The sequence below is a fragment of the Quercus suber genome, unplaced genomic scaffold (assembly GCF_002906115.3).
Source record: "Quercus suber isolate HL8 unplaced genomic scaffold, Cork oak 2.0 scaffold_585, whole genome shotgun sequence".
Lineage (NCBI taxonomy): Eukaryota > Viridiplantae > Streptophyta > Magnoliopsida > Fagales > Fagaceae > Quercus > Quercus suber.
In genome coordinates this window covers 324,246-343,149 of record NW_027070030.1, presented here as the reverse complement: position 1 = coordinate 343,149, position 18,904 = coordinate 324,246, and the positions used below count along the sequence as shown (strand labels likewise).

Genomic DNA, 18,904 nt, shown 5'->3' with positions numbered 1-18,904 from the left:
GAGGTTATTCCGTCACTCTTGAAGACAAGCAACAACTCTTTCAATGACAATCATATCTACAGCCGCAAGTATTTTTAGTTAATTTGTGCCCCATGGAGATCCATTATCAAACAAAAGTGCAATAAACAATAAGGATAATCATAAATGGCTTTGATTCATTTTATAAGAGATGAAATCGCATGGAAAAAATTAGACTTGGGAATTGGTAAAAAAAAAGCCCAGTGAAAAGAATGTTATTGGTTGTAAATGGGTATATTGTAAAAATGATGCATTGTCAGAAAAGAAAAGTAAAAAATACCAGGCATGGTTAGTTATTAAGGGTTACTCATAGTGAAGCGGGATTTATTACATTTTGATATTTTCATTGATTGTAAAGCAAACCTCATTTCGAGTAATTCAGTTGTCCGTGGCAATGCATGTCATGGGGTTAGAGCAACTCGATGGGAAGACAACATGCCTCCCTGAAAACTCAAAAGGGAAAATCTATATGCAACAAGGAGAAGGCTTAAAAGGACTTGGAAAGGAAGAATATGTTTTTTTGTAAAAAAATTCATTGTATGATTTAAGTAAAATATCCAATGCAATGGTATATTAAAGGTGACACATGGGTACTTGTGTTGTAAGTATGATTGTTGTGTTTATTATAAAGTAATGGTTGGCAATTCATGTATCTTTCTTGCTTTATATATTGATTATATGATATTCATTGCAAAGAGTAAGCAAGAAATTATAAAGTTGAAGTCTTTCTTAAGTAATGAATTTGAAATGAAGGATCTTGGAGATGCCAAGAAAATCCTTGGAATAGAAATTCACCATGATAGAAGAGCTAGTAAATTGTGTTTGTCCAAGAAAGGGTATCTTAAGAAGGTATTGGAGAGGTTTAGAATTCTTGAAGCCAAACCTATTAGCACGTCACTTGCTATGCATTTCAAATTATCCTCGTAGTTATACCTAAGTTCAGATGAGAAGTTAAGAGTACATATCTAAAGTGCCATATGCTGATGTAGTTGGGTGTCTCCATACTTCATGGTGTGCATTGCGCATGAAATCTCTCATGCAATCAATACAATCAGTAGGCATATATGGCAGCTCTAAAAAAACTATTGGAATGCAGTAAATTGGATTTTTAGATATCATATAGATACCCGTGACTATAGTATTCTATTTGACGGGAGAGCTCGTATAGATATGTGAATGCCAATTATGTAAAGAATCTTAATTTTAAGAGTTCCATGATAAACTATATGTTTAAGTTTCCTATTGGCATGATTTGTTGAAACTTGAAAGTCTATCATGCAAAATGTAGATTGGCTTAAAGGACTAGTTAATAAACTTGCTTTAAAGTAAGACAGTATGATGTAACATTATGACAGTTAAAATAATTTGGCAAAGAATCAAGTATATCACACAAGAACAAAGCAAACTGGTGTGTTGTATCATAAGATTAGAGAATGGATTTCTTTAAGAGATATTTCTTTTTCAAAGATCCACACTAACAAGAATGCCTTTGACATGTTGATAAAACCAATTAAGAGGAATAAGTTCAATTGTTCAAGCACTACTTGGGCTTAACCAATACCTACAGTCTATGATACAATGGAGTATCGTTTGTGAGGCTTAATCAAATACAATCTAAGATAGAGATTGTTATGATGCGGCTTGAATTTTCTAGAGGTGCACTACTGAATTAATGTATGCAGGATTTGAGTTTCTTAAAAGAGTCCTTGTGCCATCATTATAATCTTCCTATTTTACAATAAAACTCTTGTCACCAATCATAAACTTCCTATTTTACACAAAAAAAAAAAAATCAAGGAACTGGTCTTAGTGCAACAGTCTGAAAATCCAAATGGTCTTTGTACAATTTATCTTTTATCCTAAAAAATAAATAAATAAAGATGTGTACAACCAGATGTAACTCCTACCCAAAAAGTGAAAAATCGAAAGCCGAACGGGAAAAAAAATCGTGTATCTCTTTAAGTTCATAATGATTGGAAGTTGCATTTTATTCTCGTTTGACATGTTGCAATCTAGCACGCACAGCAACACAGCCAAATGATGCGACCATGGCAACCAGGTACCCAGCCATTGCTCCATAACTCACACAAATTGGCCATTCCTACATAAGGAAAAATATTTCAGGCATCAGTAAGATCATATACAGCACAAAAAATGGTGGTTTGAGAACAGGCAACTAGAGCAAACATCTAAAAAAAAAATCATCAATTGAGGTGAATCATGAATGATATGAAGGAAAGAAACAACATCAATAGTGTAACTGGTTACTGCTTAATGTTACATACCAAGACTTAAAAAGTTTCTTACCACAACAACAAAAAAAAAAAAAAAAAAAGCAAGTTCAGAAGTATCTCAACCTAATTCCACATATGGTATTAGGATTCTCAAGAGTTCTTATATTAACTTGACCATAGTATTCTCAAAATCCTATACATTTTGAGGGATTGAATTTTACCACATCACCAATGATAGATACCAAAATGATTATAATCAATGTTTCTTTAAATGTTGATTATGTGGCAAAATCCAATCAACTAATTCAAAATGGATGAATGATATTTTAGGAAATTAGTGGGGGAGGGGGGTTGTTGGGGGGGGGGGGGTGTGAGGTTAAATGTTTAATACATATTTCTAAAATTTCTCGTTATTATAATTTTGATCTTTGGAGAAGGGGGGGATATAAAAAAAAGAAAATCATGAGTTTAACACAAAGGTGATGCAATGACAGCAGCCTATATCCTTAAAGAGTCATTTTTTCAATAAAGGAAACTTGTCATCAGTTCCTCTCCTCAATCAGAAGATCGCTTTATTATTAAGATGTACAAGCAAACAACAGTAGCAAAATAAAGATAAACATAGATCAGACAACAAGGGTAGCACTCTTCATATCCACCAGAGAACCAAAAACCACTAATCATGTAGATAAATCAAACAAATTTTTTTGATTAGTTTCAGCACCAAGGAGATGGGAATGGAGAGATTCAAACTAGAGACCTTTGCTTCATGAGGCATGGTCCTAGCCAATTGTGTTACCTGTAAGGTTAGAATTGGACACAACAATCCGTAGGCAAACACTGTTAAAACAATTGGGATCCCAAACACTGTTAAAGCATTTTTCATGCATCCCTGGTATAGCACAATACCTAATGTCCTTACACAACATAGAACTTTTTCTGACAAAGATGCTACTTTAAAAAAGATTTAGGACAAGCTAGATCAGAATTAGGCATTTGAATGATCAGACAATAAAGATATAAAGTCTACTTCCAGGAACAGGTGAAGAAACAAATCTTGCCAGACCATACTGTCAGGCTAACAGCCCTCATGCAAACTGGACAATTGGAACAAGGAGAATTCCCAGCATGCTATCTCGAATTCATAAAAAATTGAAATAAAGACAAATGCAAGAACATATACTCAATGGATAAAGTGCAAACTGCTAAGATGAATGTAGAACAAACTTGCCTAAATAGTTAAGTGGGAGAACAAAAAAAAATAAAAGAAGAAGAAGAAGAAGTAAACAAATAAAAAGGATTTTCCACAACAAATATTTACAAATGGAAACAACAGAAGAAACTAATAAAACAAGCAGCGAAAAAGAAAAAAAAAAGAACAGGAAAAAAGAAAACCTTTTACCCCTAATAGAAACAGAAAAGAAAATATCTTTTAAAAGTAGTCCATAAGGAACAAAAAGGGTGAATGCAATACCTGCCATGGCCTTTCCCAATCAAGTGGCATAGGCCAAGCCCCAAACCAAGCTCCAATAACAGCTCCATGAGCTGGAAGGCAAATTATAATATCAACAGATCCCATTGGCCTACAAGTGAAATACGAATTTTATCATATAAGCACATAAATATCTGAAAAATGACACAGTGTGCAAATATGTACACCAGTTAGAAATAATAACTAAAACATAAGCCCCATTGGCTAAACTACACAGCAAGAAACCAAGTAGTAATTGGAAACTTACTTAGTATGTGCAAATATACGTTGCCAATCTTTCCATGATGACCCAAACACAGTAGCTGCAGGCACAATCTGCCAAAACCCAAAAGACAATTAACGTGTAAGAGGCATAACATGAACAAAACGGTAAAACTTACGTTTGGGAAGAACTAGAACGGCGAAGTGGCACATTGGGCAAAACCGCAAAAGAATAATTAACTATAAAAATTAAAGTAAAAAAAAAAAAAAAAAGATTCCATAATCATACATGTAAATGGTCTAATACCAATGAAGTCATTTACCTTAAGAAGAGGATGATTATCAGACATTATTGAATAAGATATAACAGATATATTTTAGTTTAATAAGAAGTGAAGGAATTCAAACCCAAATGCTCTGAAAGTTTGAAAGGTCAATACTGTAAAGCAGGGGAGCTTATGATGTATTAATACTTACTGTGAACAATGACATCATAAGGGACCAGTTAAGAGTCTGTGAAAAGTACCTGCGTCCAACAAGTGTGGTACAAAATCAACACATGCTTGCACTATTTTAATCTACAACAAAAATTAACAGGAGAGTCCATATGTTATCAAATGGGAGATGTTTTAAATATAAGGATCATTTGGAAGCACAGCACCTGCAATTGGTGAATATGCAATCCCTACAATGTGCAAGAGGTGGCCCAATAAAAATGATAGACATCATTTACAAATGCCACCTAAACAACCGACAGCCAACTTAGGAATTACAATTCACACTAAACCAAATAGATTTTACCTTCTTTGGTAACCAAACAATCCCAAACTTCCCAAACCAGTCAAATCCAGTCACCATACTCTGCAGCCAATAGTCAAATCCAGCCACCAGACTCAGGTAAGTACCATGCAGCATTATCAGTTTGATTGGGACTGAAGCAGAGTTTTTAAAACAGGTACGTTGGTAGTTTCAAACAGTAAGAAAGTGCTACAAGAATCCACTTGTTTCCAAGAATGCGGTAAGCTGCACAAGGAGTCTTTCTTCTTTCCTCGTAAATGTTCACTGTTGATTCTAGGGGTCAAGTATTTTTTTTTTTTTTTAATAAGTAGATTCTAGGGTCAAGTTTATTAAACCACTCAATCTACAACTCTTTCCTACAGGTTTATAATTTTTTTTTCCAAAAAAAAAAAAATTAAAAAAAAAAAAATAAGAAACCCCATTTGATCAGATTAGGTCAGAAAGATGCTCAAGCTTGTCCAAGAGAATATTTCCAAGCTAAAAACTCTAATCTAAGATTTCCCAAAGAGAGAGAGCATCAGAGTTGATTAATATTTATAAATATATCACAATGTCAGATCTTCCTTCGAGCTTCTCTACAGCCAGGCAAGGCATGGCTGGATATACTAGTGTGGGAGATTTGAGATTGTTTGGTTGCATATAGAAGGTAAGATCTATTTGGTTTAGTGTGGCCATGTGAACTGTAATTACTGGGTTGGCTTTCAGTTGTTTAGGTGGCATAAATTGGTGTGTATCACACCTCTAGCACAGAGATAGTATATTCACTAATTATAGGTGCTAAGCTCTGGGAGCATTTACATATGTTTCAGTCTCCATAATTCTGAAAACATAATTTACACTTGAGGTTGAACAATCACAACCTATCTTTGAAGTTCAGAATACCCAGCTAAATCTATCCGCCACTATGGTTCTTACATCCTTTTTCAAGAGAAGATTAGAAGAAGAGAAAAATAGTCCAAAAAATATTCCAGCAGGATGCATAGCCCTATAAATATTTCCATCCAACCTCAACTGTAAGTTCTAATTCAATATTATACAACTCCCTCCATCCCAAATTGTAGGTCCTCCACTCCATTTTGGGATTTCCAAAAATTTTAGTCCTCTTTTGAGAGACAAAAGCCACTACTAACTTATTAACTTAAAGAAAAAAGAAACAAACGAACAAAAACAAAAGGCACATCAAAAATAAAAATAAAAAGAGGGCATTAATGTAGGCACTTTAGATGAAACTTTTTTTTTTTATTACAATATTTAGAAAACTATCAGAAAGAATTTTACAACACACGCACACTATCCTCATCCAATATTTGAACTGGCCATGGTACACGTCATTCTCGTCTTCGCCAGCAACAAATTTCTCATGTTGAGAGGCTTTTCTGCATTACCAAATTATTCTAATTGTTTTGGGCTTGCCAGACAATCTACTGTCAAGATAAGTTATGTTATGAACCATCTTCTCAACTTTCCATTCTCAATTTACTTGAGCTTGCTGTTCTGCATTGGTAAAATTTATTTTTGATTTGGGTTGCCAAAGGTTTGTTCCCAGCATGTCATTTATCTTTGTTTGGATCGATAAGAATTGAGAGGCTAACATAGATAAGGAAATCCCATGATAAAAAGATAGTAGAAGAGGTTGTGTTCTCTTAAGATTTGGAATATGGAAGTTCTAAAATTTATAGGCAATATAATAAAGGCAATCTTTTCATTAAACTATTGCTTGGCGCCAATGGGTTTTCTTGTATTTGAAACTTGTTTTGAACCATACGTTTGAACATGGAGTTGGCTTCTGAAAATATTACTCCAAATACTTGGTGCCAATTTTGGGAAAGAAGAAATTTGTTATATGAGTTCAAATGTTTGATAAAATTGTTTAAGGGTAGTTTTGGAAACTTCTATCATTCAATTCAAGAGACAAGATATTAAATGATATTCCCTTAAAAAGATGAATTTTCTAAATCTGACCAACAATTTGGGATAAAAAGAGTAATAAAAACAAAGCATTGAACATACTGAGTGCCAACTGGTGCGCCCAATGCGATAGCTCCCAAAGCATTTACTAGAGCCCCTACAAAGTAGAAACACAAAACATAATATTTCCTTTTTTCCTCGACACATACAAATTAGACAACAAGAAAAGAAATTACTTAATGAAAAAAAATGAAGGAAAAATATTAAGAATAGGCTAACAGTTCAAATTGAATAATAAGATGAAGTACATACAACAATTATTATGTTTTGGATCAAATAACTTCAAGTAATGTCATCATATACAGTTCCCTAGCTGGGCAACTCAAGTGCTCTACCTATGCTAAACAATAAACCAACCACAGACAAGTTTAATGCAGGGGTATCCCCTGGTGAGGATGCACCAGCCCAGTCGAGTGGGCAATAGAAAATAGGTACAAAATCTTCATCTAGGTGTCGTGATTATTAGATGGTCTGGTGTAGTGAACTTTTTTTTTTTTTTTTTTTTTTTTTTTAAGTGGGCGATTTAGAGCAAAATTTGCAGAAATTCCAAAGATTCTGTCCACACTTGCTAGAGCCAAGGAATTTACCTTGTCCTTCTTCTTCTTCGTTTGCACAGTAACTTGGTGACTCAGTGAGAGAGACAGAGGAAGAGAGAAAGAGAGAAAAATAATGCTATGAAATTGTTTAGACCCTTAGATTGTTTAGTTTCCACTTGTCTTTAATCTGAAAAATAAAAAACAGGAGAGAACTGGAGACTTTGAAACAGGAGAGGAGCCGCTCCCGAAATTGAAACACAAAGCAACCGGGGGAGAGGGAGGGAAGAAGTGAACAGAACAGCTCTGATCTATGCTTTCAGCAGATACAAATTGTGTGGTTCGTTAATTTGTAAGCATGAGAACTAAGGCAAAAGTCTCAGCAGATGCAGAAGTAGTTTGTGTCCAATTGATGTTAGGGTTGGTCCTACCCCTACCCGTAACCCTCTTCATAGCCCACAATCTTTACTCCATCACCCTTCTCTCTCACCCTTCTCTCACTCTTTCTCTCATCTCGGTAAAACCCCCCTCTTTTTTTCTTTTTTCTTTTTTTTCTTTATTTATTTTTAGTTTCTTTTCCTAATTTTTATTCTTTCTTTTAGGTCATTCACTGCCCAATTGTACTTCTTCTCTACGGTCGCCTCCGAAACAATCGCAAACATTGCTCGGTAAATTCCAAATTCTTGACTAATTTACTTGTGATTTTTTTTTTCCTTTCTAATTTATTGTCTTTTAATTACAGTACTTGAAAGCTGTGGGACGAGGCTTACTAGGACTTCCTATTGGTTAGTCTTTGCTTTTTCTTTTAACTCTTTTCATTTAAATTTGGATAAATTTGTAAATTCAGTTAGTTCGGGATTCGATTTTGAGAATGATACAAGTGAATGTTGTATGGCGAATGATCCTGAGGGGTTTGCGTCAATTCTAATAAAGATGTCATTTGGAATGACCCATCAAAGATAATTTAAAGTTGTATGTGTAAGTTCACTACTCATGATTATGCATACACGTCCCACCTGTTGTTGTGCTTTTGGATACACCATGCTTCTGATATAAAAAAGAAAAGAAGAATGTGCTGAACTGGTTTACAAGACTTAATTAGTTCAAGAATTTTTTTTGGGCATCGTGTTCAGTTAATGATGCTTTGAGTCATGTCATGCCTTCATTTGTTTTAAGAGGCTGTGCACTATCTTTAGAATTTTATGTTCTTTGATTCGTGCTCATAAGACATTTTAGAATGGACATTTATTCCAAAGTTAAACCCTTCTTATCTAGACAAGTTTGGATAATCAATAAATGGTTGAAATGTGTAAGCGGTAACGATAAACTTCTATAGTTATTGTCCTTGTTGGAATTCATCTTTCCATGTTTACACTATAAAATGTTGGTCTCTATACCTAGACAGTTACAATAGTGACCACAACATTAAATAAAAATTCTACAAAATGTTAACAACCTCATTTACTAAAATATTTTACATTAATTGGTGTCACATGTTCAGTTCACTTCTCCCTCCCTAGAACTAGATTTTGTTTTTCCTCCCAAAAAAAAAAAAAAAAGCCTAAATCAAAACTTTAGCTAGCTAGCAAGAGTCCCATCAAAAGAGTCCAAATCTTCTGTCTCATCAATTGTACTCCACTTCATGCTCCACCAATTAAGTAATTGTAAATGCACTTTTTTTTCTTTTTTTTGAAAAGATAAGACGTTAGTGCACATTTAGTCTTTACATATTGTATTTTTTTTTTTTGTCTTTATATTTTTATTTTATTATTTTTAGTCCATAAATCAATTAACGCGTTTTATTTTAATCTTTATCATTACTCGCTTAATAAAAATTGCTGATGTGACAAATAGAGTGCATTATTGGCACATTAAATGCTGACGTAGTCAATAAAATAATATTAAAAATGCCACATCAGCATAAAATAATGATTAAAAAATCACATAAGCATCCACGTTGACTTTTGATTTTGAAAATTTATTTATTTATTTTAACAAAAAAAATGAAAAAAAAAATTAGAACCTAAAATACATGAATTTAGATCTACCATCATCTTCATCAGAAAGACAGAAGAGCACAAACCCAAAAAAAAATCATACAAACCCAAAAAATCAAACATAAGAACACTAAAAAATGAAAAAAAAAAATTAGAACCTAAAATACATGAATTTAGATCTGCCATCATCTTCATCAAAAAGACAGAAGAACACAAACCCAAAAAAAATCATACAAATCCAGAAAATCAAACATAAGAACACTAAAAAATGAAAAAAAAAACAAAACAAAACAAAACAAAATTAGAACCTAAAATACATGAATTTAGATCTGCTATCATCTTCATCAAAAAGACAGAAAAGCACAAACCCAGAAAATTAAACATAAGAACACAAGAAAATCAAATCCATAAAAATCATAAATGAATATTGTACAAACAAAATCAATCCATTTATGTATATATACATGTGGGGCCTGAAAGTCTGGTAGCCTCGGCCCATTTTACATCCGGCCCAAGGCCTATGCCGAGTATGCAGAATTGCCCGAGGACGTTGTACAAAGGCCTGAGCTAAGGACCCCCGCCGAGGATGACCCTGTCCTCGGTGGACCGAGGACAACACCAAGTGGGGGAACAAGCCCAGGGCAGGTTGTCACCTCCACAATAAATGCGCTCACCTAACCCTCTGACCGCACTAATGAAGATGTGACTCTGGACAGGGCAACCTTGGCCACTACAAATCACATGATTAATGATAATGCAGCTGATGGGACGGACGGTCAAAAGGGAAGCGCATGGATGATTAACAGGTGGAAGAAAGAGATGGTGAGAAAATGACTATATAAGGGGAACCAACAGAATAGTTAATGGGGGGACCTCTGTCAGGATCCTCGGATCGGTGCCGAAGAGAGACCTTGAGGAGTAACTTTGGCTTGCCGGCCTTCAACGAGTGTGAGTCCTGTTTTGGGCATTGTCCGTTTGTTATGGCCTAGTTCTTGAACCCACTCTCTAAAAATGTATTATTTAGGCTTATGGAATGATTTTCCTTTTGATTTACGAGGGCCTTTCCAAATTAAGTCCTTACAATACATAAACCAAATTATCCAAAACAAAATCAATTCACATATATCAACACAAACCTAGCTTAACCATACCAACACAGAGCAAAATTAAAATTAAAATAAGAACACAAACCCAGATTAAACATAAGAACGTAAACTCAGATTTTCCAAGATTTTCTAGGATTTTCTTACCCTTTCTTGTCAACCAAACACAAATACAAACTGATCTCCAACAAGAACGCGGAAACATCTCAAACCTAGCAATCAACGATCAACAAACCCACCCTTCGACCCACCATCAGACCCAACCGACCACTGCTTCACAACCATCGACCACCACTACCAATTTTTATTTCACAATTACCACCACACCGATCTCAGCCTCTCTCTAAACCCAGATCAAAACTATGGAAGGTTGTGGAAAGGGGAGGAAACAAGGAAGGGCGAGCAGAAAGGGGAATCGGGGAGGAGAGACACTAGTCTGAGACAGAGAGACCCACTGAGAGAGAAAGACATTGATCTGAGCTAGAGAGAGAGAGAGAGAGAGAGAGAAAGAGAGAGCAAAGCATCGATCTAAGCGAGGAGCTTGAGGCATTTGGGTTTGGGTTTGAGCAAAATCAAGAGATAAAGAGAATAGGTGAGCAAGGAGATAGAGCTCGAAGCTTTTGGCCATGAACGTGCTTTGGAAGAGAGAGATCTCTGCTTTTTGGAAGTGAGAGAGGAAGCTTTGAGTTTTGGAAGAGAAAGGAAGCTTGGAGAACGTTTTAGGAGGGTTGGGGGAATCGGTATTTAATAAGGAAGTTTTGGGTTGAAGTTTTTTCTGAGTTTGTGTTCATGTGATTGAATATTTTGGTTTTGTGTTCTTTCTTGTTCATGTTTAAGATAAGACCAAATCTAAATTCATGTGTATTTTAGGTTCTAATTTTGTTTTATTCATTTTTTATTTTGTTAAAATAAATAAATAAATTTTCAAAATCAAAAGTTGATGTGGATACTTATGTGTCTTTTTTAATCATTATTTTATGCTGACGTGGCATTTTTAATATTATTTTATTGGCCACGTCAACATTTAATGTGCCAACAATGTACTCAATTTGCCACATCAGTAATTTCTGTTAAGTGAGTAATAGTAAGGACCAAAAAGGAACGCATTAATTGATATAGGGACTAAAAGTAGTGAAATAAAATGTTGAGACCAAAATGGAAAAGATGTAAAATGTAGAGACTAAAAGTGTATTTACGCCAATTAAGTATTATTGTTTCCTCAAAAGAAAAAAAAATAGGGATATTTATCCTACATTGGTTTTGTGTGTTAGAGTTTCAGTCCTTATAGCCTCATACTACTACTACAAAACTTAGGTCATTTTGTAGTAGTACTATGCTTATATAATATATTATAAGCTTGTTTAAAAAACTTTATATACTACTTTCATGTTCGTGTGTTCTAATAAGTATTACTGTTTTCTTAACAAAAAAAAAAAAAAAAAAAAAAAAAAAAAAAAAAAAAAAAAAAAAAAAAAAAAAAAAAAAAAAAAAAAAAAAAAAAAAANTAGAACAGATCCACCTAGGCCTCTGTTTGTAGAATTAGCTTGTAAAGATAGTTGTAAAACACGCCTGTCTGAGCCTCTGTTTGAATTTTGTACTTTTCTGTTTAATAAAATAATATCAAGTTTCCTTTCTTTTCTGTTGAATCTTCTACTTTGAATCTTTTACTTTTCTGCAATGTTTGCTTTTTTTTTTTTTTTTTGATGCGTCGCCGCCAACTTTCCGTAGAATGACTACTTAGGAACGATCGCCCGTTGTGCCTGCTAGGGCACTAATCCTTCCCACAGACGGCGCCAATTGTAGGGACTCCGTTTTAGAAAAGTTCCCCAACAATACATTTTTAGAGAGTTGACCGAAGGTTTAGGCCCTAACAGACTAGTAACGGAATACAAATCACTTCTTTTTCATTGAAGGGGAGTGAGCCCAGTTTACAGCTGAAGGTGGCTCCTCGGCACCCGTCCGAGGAGGTCCCTCTCCCTGAAACTAACACTACCCATAAGTTCCTCTCTGTCACTCCCTTCCATCCCCCCAAAGTCCCCTTCTTATACCCTGCTTCTTTCTCTTATCTTCTCCTTCCTTCTGTTGATCATCCATTGGCCTCCGCTCTGACCCTCTGTCCCATTAGAGGTCTTATCCGTACTTAAGTGGCTCACCATGATCGATGTTGCCCTGCCAAGGGGTTACATCCCCATTAATGCGGCCATGGGGGTTAGGTGAGCGCATTCAATGCGGAGGTGACTACTCACCTAAGTCTTGCTCCTTCGTCGCGCTCCTGTCGCCGACGCGTGGCACTGGGTTCTCTCTTCCTCGGATATGAAGGATTCCTTTGGTGGGGTGGTCCTCGTGTTTTTCCGAGGTCTCGGACGCCCGAGGACATGGTCATCCTCGGATATTCTCATCGGAGGTTGGTCTTCGTGCTTTCATCCTCAGACCCATCTAGCATCCTCGGTGTGGGCCATTTGGGCCTGGTTTGGAGTGGGCCAAGGCTACACGATTTTCTAGCCCCACATTAATAATTTATATAAAAATATTCCAATAATTTGTATCTTAGAAAATTAACAAATAAGTTCCACAAGTCGGTCAAGAAACCAAAAGTGATCCTTGAATATCAACATCCTTTTGTACTCAAGCAACATGGCATTAAAACTTATTAACCAAGTGAATCAAATATTTCCGAACATCGATCCCTAGCCTAAAATCTAAACATACAAACATCAAAACATTAAACATGAAGTTAAGAAATAAGGAAAGCATGCAAATATTCAGATTTTGTGTCTTACCTCTTCAAATCTATAGTTTTTGTTCTTTGTTCTTGAAAAAGAGTGAAAGAGTAAGAGTAAAAGTGTAGATTACGTACAGAAAATTGGTGTGGGAGTGGCTGGCCATGAGGGTGAGGTGTCAAACAAAAAGCAAATAAATGGTGACTCATGCTTGAAGTAGGTGAGTCCTTCTTGCTTAGTAAGTGAGGTATGCTTCATGCCTTGAAGGCAAGTGATTGTTTGTTCAAGTATTAACATATGTGCATGTGTGTTAGTAAAGGAATGTAAATTGGCTTAAGGATCTTTCCATATGGGAAGATAAAATGTTAAGAGTCATCACCATCGACTTGCATAGGCCAGTGATTGTTTGATCAAGTATTTTACATTTGTGCATGTACGTGTTAGTATGATACATCTTTGCATGTCCTTAGGTTGGCTAGAAAGTACAGACACAATATGATACTTTAGTTAGAGAATTTTTATGTGAGAAAAACAAGATGTGAAGAAAGCAAGGAAGGCATGTGCAACGTCAAGATGAAGAGAGTTTCTATTCTTGACTTTTCTTTATCATTCATTCAAGCTTTTCAACTTGTAGGTTGATAGGTTTTTAATGCTTTCTCTTTAGTATATATAGTATAGCATAGGTTGTTCTTCTAAACCAACGAGTAAGATAGCAAATAAGTGCAAGGAAATATAAAATAAATAAATAAAGCAAAGAGTGAAATACTGAAGAGTAGTGTGTGAAATGTTATTAGTATTAATAAAACTTATTAAAAGGTCTCATCTCATTATAAAAATGTCCAAAATTGTAGAGTGGTGTTGGGGAGATTACAATTTGAACATTCATTCATTAGGTGGTTGAAAATTACAAATTATATTCATTCTTACATCAATTTGTGTGCTTTAAGTAGTAAAATTTATAGTATCCATATTTTTTGAAGATTGTATGATAATTAATAAGTGTTTTAAAAAACAAAAATAAAAATAGTTGTGTACTATTTTTCTCACCACCAAAATCAAAATTTATTAAAATATATCGTCTTATCTAAAGATAAAACAAACCTCCTTTCTAAAAGAATAATATTTTTTTTTTTGTTAAATTTTTTTCTTGAACCATAATACTTTTTAAACTTATCAAAATAATCATGGTTCAGTTAATATTAAATAAAATTTATTTTAATTGATAATTAAATATAAAGGTCCCACTTATTTTAGTAAAGCTCCAATTATATTGAGTTGACTGTGATTCAACTTGAGTGTGGTGAGATTCAATGGGAATACAAATTCTTTGTATCATTTTTTGTGTACCAATCTGTATTCCACCAATAACAACATTTTATGTATTGATTTTACTTTCCTTATAAAATAACTGAAGTTGAAAATGGAAAAAAATCATACACATAGTAAGTTATGATTTGTGGAACAAAAAATGGCACACAAAAAATGACATATGAAATTTGTAGTCATTTTTACCCATGGCATTTGATACTAAATCTTAAATTTATTATTTTGACAACTTTTTTAAGTAACAAACCTCAGAAAAATAAAACCCTCAAGAAAAAGAGTCATTTGATTTTGTTAGAGAGGTTGAGTTATAATAATCATATTCTCCAGTTATGGATTTGATCTTTGTTTTGGAGGCGGCACTCTATATAGGGTCCGTTTGGATTGAACTTATTGTTGCTGAAACTGAAAACTGAAAACTGAAAATACTATAGCAAAATAATTTTTAAATGTGTAAATAGTACCGTGGGACCCATTTTTAATATTTTTTAGTGCGTGAACAGTGCAAACAGTATATAAACAATGTTTTTTTGTTTCACATACAGTAAAATCATGTAATTTTACTGTTCACTTTCCAAAAAAAAAAAAAAAAGCAAAACGCGAAACGTGGACTCAGCTGAAAGCTGAGTCCAAACGGCCTCATAAAGGGTGAGTTTGGATTGAACTTATTGTTGCTGAAACTGAAAACTGAAAACTGAAAACTGAAAATACTGTAGCAAAATAATTTTTAAATGTGTAAATAGTACCGTGGGACCCATTTTTAATATTTTTTAGTGCGTGAACAGTGTCAAACAGTACATAAACAGTGTTTTTTGTCTCATGAACAGTAAAATCATGTGATTTTACTGTTCACTTTCCGGGAAAAAAAAAGATACTAAATTCTTAAATTTATTATTTTGACAACTTTTTTAAGTAACAAACCTCAGAAAAAAAAACCCTCAAGAAAAAGAGTCATTTGATTTTGTTAGAGAGGTTGAGTTATAATAATCTATTCTCCAGTTATGGATTTGATCTTTGTTTTGGAGGCGGCACTCTATATAAAGTGTTATATTCTCTACGTTTGTTTTCTATTACTGGTTCAAATCTAAGGTTATTAAACAACAAATCAGTCCAATAGTAACATAGATCTATCAAGCACAAACTCTTATGTAAACATGTTTGTTATATTAAAATCACTGTACTACTCAGTTCGCTAATGTTCCAATGCTTTGCCAGTCATCCAGCATTGGATGGAGGACCACGTACACATTATCCATATTTCGCGTTGATGAGTCTTTTTTGTATGAGAATGAACAGTAGTACAAACATTCTCTCGTTAATGCTAGTTTTATTAATGTGTGCTGCATAAATTATTTTAGAAAAATTTTAAAAAAAAAATTAAAAAATTATCAATTTTTTTTTATAATTTTTTTAATTCACTATAAATGTTTTCAAATATATATTATAATGTGTTTCAAAAATAGATTATTAATGTGTACTCTAAAGACATATAATACATTACTGAACCATGTGAAAAAGAAAAAAGAAAAAGAAAAATAAATAATAAAAGGTATCATATAAACAGTTACGGATTTGGATCTTTTGCCTGAAAGAAAGTGAGAGATCAGAGAATGACTAGTAAAATGGGAAAGTTAAAGACAACAAGAAGGGACTGAATAAATAGAGGGTGTTGTACTAACAAGCTCCCCATTGATCGAGAAACCCCTTGAAGTGTTGCTTTCGGGTATGTAAAAAGACAGAAAAGAGTGGAAGCAAATAAAGGCCATGCCAACCTCGCATTTAGTGTTTTGACTGATACAATTTGCATGCATGGGTCAATCCGTTGGTCACTTCCAAAATGAGAGCGTCTGTCTTACATCATGGCTCGTACATTTGTTCTCTTTTATATATGACACATATGGTAAGGTTAACATATAACAATACAAGTTAATTTGGTCTGTCGGAAAAATGGAGGCCAAGAGTAAATGCTGGGAGAAAGTAGAGAAAGTAGAAGAAGAAGATGATGATGAAGTAATGGTAGGAGAGCGTGAGATCCTCAAGAGAAAGAATCTCTAGCCATCCTTTGTATGGCCTCTTGGTTGAGGCTCACTTGGGCTGTTTGAAGGTCCTCTCTCTCTCTCTCTCTCTGTGCATATCAAAAAACTGCCTTCATGTTTATTACAAATTTGATTTCTGCTTTTTCTATGAGAAAATGGCACTGGAGGATCCTACTAACAATTTCTATTGAAATAAACCTGTCTATAAGTTTGAAATTTTGAAGTAGTGGGTCAGCCAGAAACTTCATGATCTTTCTTTGCTCCTTTAAAAAAAAAAAAATTAATTGCTTTATTTATCTTTTTTTTTTTTATTGAGAAGAGAGGGAGGGAGTGATTTGGGGACATATAACTATTTTTTTCATAATTTATATTTTATTCAGGGGTACCGACTTTTGATACTCTACAATCTACGTTTCCTTCAAAATATGTTCTTTGTTTTCCTTGACAAGACCACTTCTCTTTTTACGGTTTAAGGGAATAAATTGTACATGAATTCCTTGGTTCATGTTGCCAAGAACCAATTTGTGGCTGACCTTGCTATCTTTGAAGAGATCCATAATAATATGGATGTCAAATTAGGTTTTTCTACTTTATTTGAATACCCAACAATAAGCATTGTCAGATTGCCTTGGTTTAGTGTAGGGTTTTTTTTTTTTTTTTTTTTGGGGAGGGGGGGGGGNTTTTTTTTTGGGGAGGGGGGGGGGGGTTGTAATTTTTGATATAGGATTTGAGTATTCACTATTCATAAATCATGATGATGTATAAATTACTATTTTCAGTTCATAGGGTAATTGTACATAAATCACTATTTACGTCCTTTTTACCTCAGGTTGGTGACATTGGGGAATTGTACATAAATCATAGCAGAGAACAGAAGCAACCAGAAAACAATGCCAGCTTTGGCATGGCTAATCGATCTGAGCTAGATCAATTCATGGTAAAATCCCAGTTACTCATAATTATTAACCAAAATCTCTCTCTCTCTCTCTCTCTCTCTCTCTCTCTTTCGTACACAGTTACACTACGACATACAGTAATTCGTTGAGGTGAGCCTTTAATTTATAAGGTATGGACCTAGATGCCTTGACGTAGATTGGAGTAAAGTTCTCATATGGTCTAAAACATGTTTGAGTCAAACCTAACATGATATCTTTAACCATTTGCTTTATTCAATTCTCGTTTTGATGAAATTAAAGCAATATTTCTTCGAAAATGACACAAGACCTGGGAATAAATGCGTTGTAGTCAGCTCTTAGTAGACTACAAGTCCATAATATGCAGTTTCCCATGCCTATCCTTCATTAGTCCCATACACATTGAATATATATATATAAATATATGTGTGTGTGTGTGTGACTATCAAAATATATTTACTTTATTATTTAGTAGAAAAATATGTCTGCAAAATGCATTACAAACAAAAAACTACATTGAATTATTGGATTACCCATATTTAATACTTCACACCTTAATTTACTTAAAAAGACTTGCAAATGCATGAGTTGAAAAGAAAATATGAAAACCAATAATATATATAAAACAAATTTCAACTATTAAATTTGAAGTGCTTTTCTTTCAAAAAAAAAAATTTAATTACTTTTTATTCATTATTTTGATATACAAGAAACCTTAATGAACGTAAATCTATTGTCTCTCCTCACCTTACACATCTGTTCCTGAGGAGTTAAAGTTAGTGTCTTTTAATTTCCTTGAACTGCCTAATCTAGTTCTTTACCAGATAAGCAACACTATAGACACGTACACAAGTAAACTGTATTGGATTAGTTAATTTCATCACAAACTATAAGTATCTCTTATACGAAATTTATTTATTTATTTATTTATTATTATTATTTACACACAAAGCCAGTGGCAAACCCCAACCCCCCCCCCCCCCCACAAAAAAAAACACTTAATACTAATACCTTCAGTTGACTCATTCCTTCCTAGAAATATAATATTATTTGATTTTTTTTTTCTTTAGTGAATACTTTCATGCATTTCATGTTGATATTGCTGACAAATTATTCATTTAGCCAAATAATAATAATAATAAAAGAACCAAAAAAAAAAAAAAGAAAAAAGAAAACAATGATAAAAAAAATTAAAAAAAAAAGGAAGCAAAAGAGATGAGAAAACAAAAGAACATAAGTGTTAGGTTATGTTTGCTAACAATTTTTATTTTCTATTTTCAAAAACTTGTTTTGAGAATATAAAAAAAAAATCTTGTATTTTTGAAATAAAAACATGTTTAGTTAGTTAAAATTAAAAAAAAATTGAAGAAAAATAGAAAATACTAAAATATGTTGTTAATAGAATTTGAACTCTGATGCTAACTTATTAAATGAAACAAATTTATTAAATCAAATGCATTTTTTCATTGAATTTGAAAACTAAAATTGAAAACAGTCTTCTGTATATTTTCAGTTTCTTTCATAAATTGAGTTTTGAGAACAGTTTTGTTTTCTTTTCATTTGGGTT

General features: G+C 33.6%; 1 protein-coding gene, 1 long non-coding RNA gene and 1 pseudogene across 2 annotated transcripts; 2 read left to right on the top strand and 1 right to left on the bottom strand.

The window, feature by feature from the left end:
• Nucleotides 1–1,702: 1,702 nt before the first annotated feature.
• On the bottom strand, nucleotides 1,703–6,873 carry LOC112004324 (uncharacterized). The gene is made up of 5 exons (XM_065764808.1): nucleotides 6,754–6,873; nucleotides 4,423–4,471; nucleotides 3,992–4,059; nucleotides 3,727–3,835; nucleotides 1,703–2,119 (listed from the first exon to the last, which is right to left on the bottom strand). Exons 2-5 carry the CDS (start codon nucleotides 4,438–4,440, stop codon nucleotides 2,006–2,008), a joined length of 309 nt encoding a protein of 102 aa, XP_065620880.1. The 5' UTR covers nucleotides 4,441–4,471; nucleotides 6,754–6,873; the 3' UTR covers nucleotides 1,703–2,005.
• Nucleotides 6,874–7,229: 356 nt separating this feature from the next.
• Nucleotides 7,230–8,759, top strand: LOC136063847 (uncharacterized). Its single transcript, XR_010625497.1, has 3 exons — nucleotides 7,230–7,761; nucleotides 7,847–7,912; nucleotides 7,987–8,759. It is a non-coding gene; the product is annotated as an uncharacterized LOC136063847 (long non-coding RNA).
• Nucleotides 8,760–15,857: 7,098 nt separating this feature from the next.
• Nucleotides 15,858–18,904, top strand: part of LOC112004317 (homeobox protein knotted-1-like 1) — a 9,223-nt pseudogene continuing 6,176 nt past the window's right edge.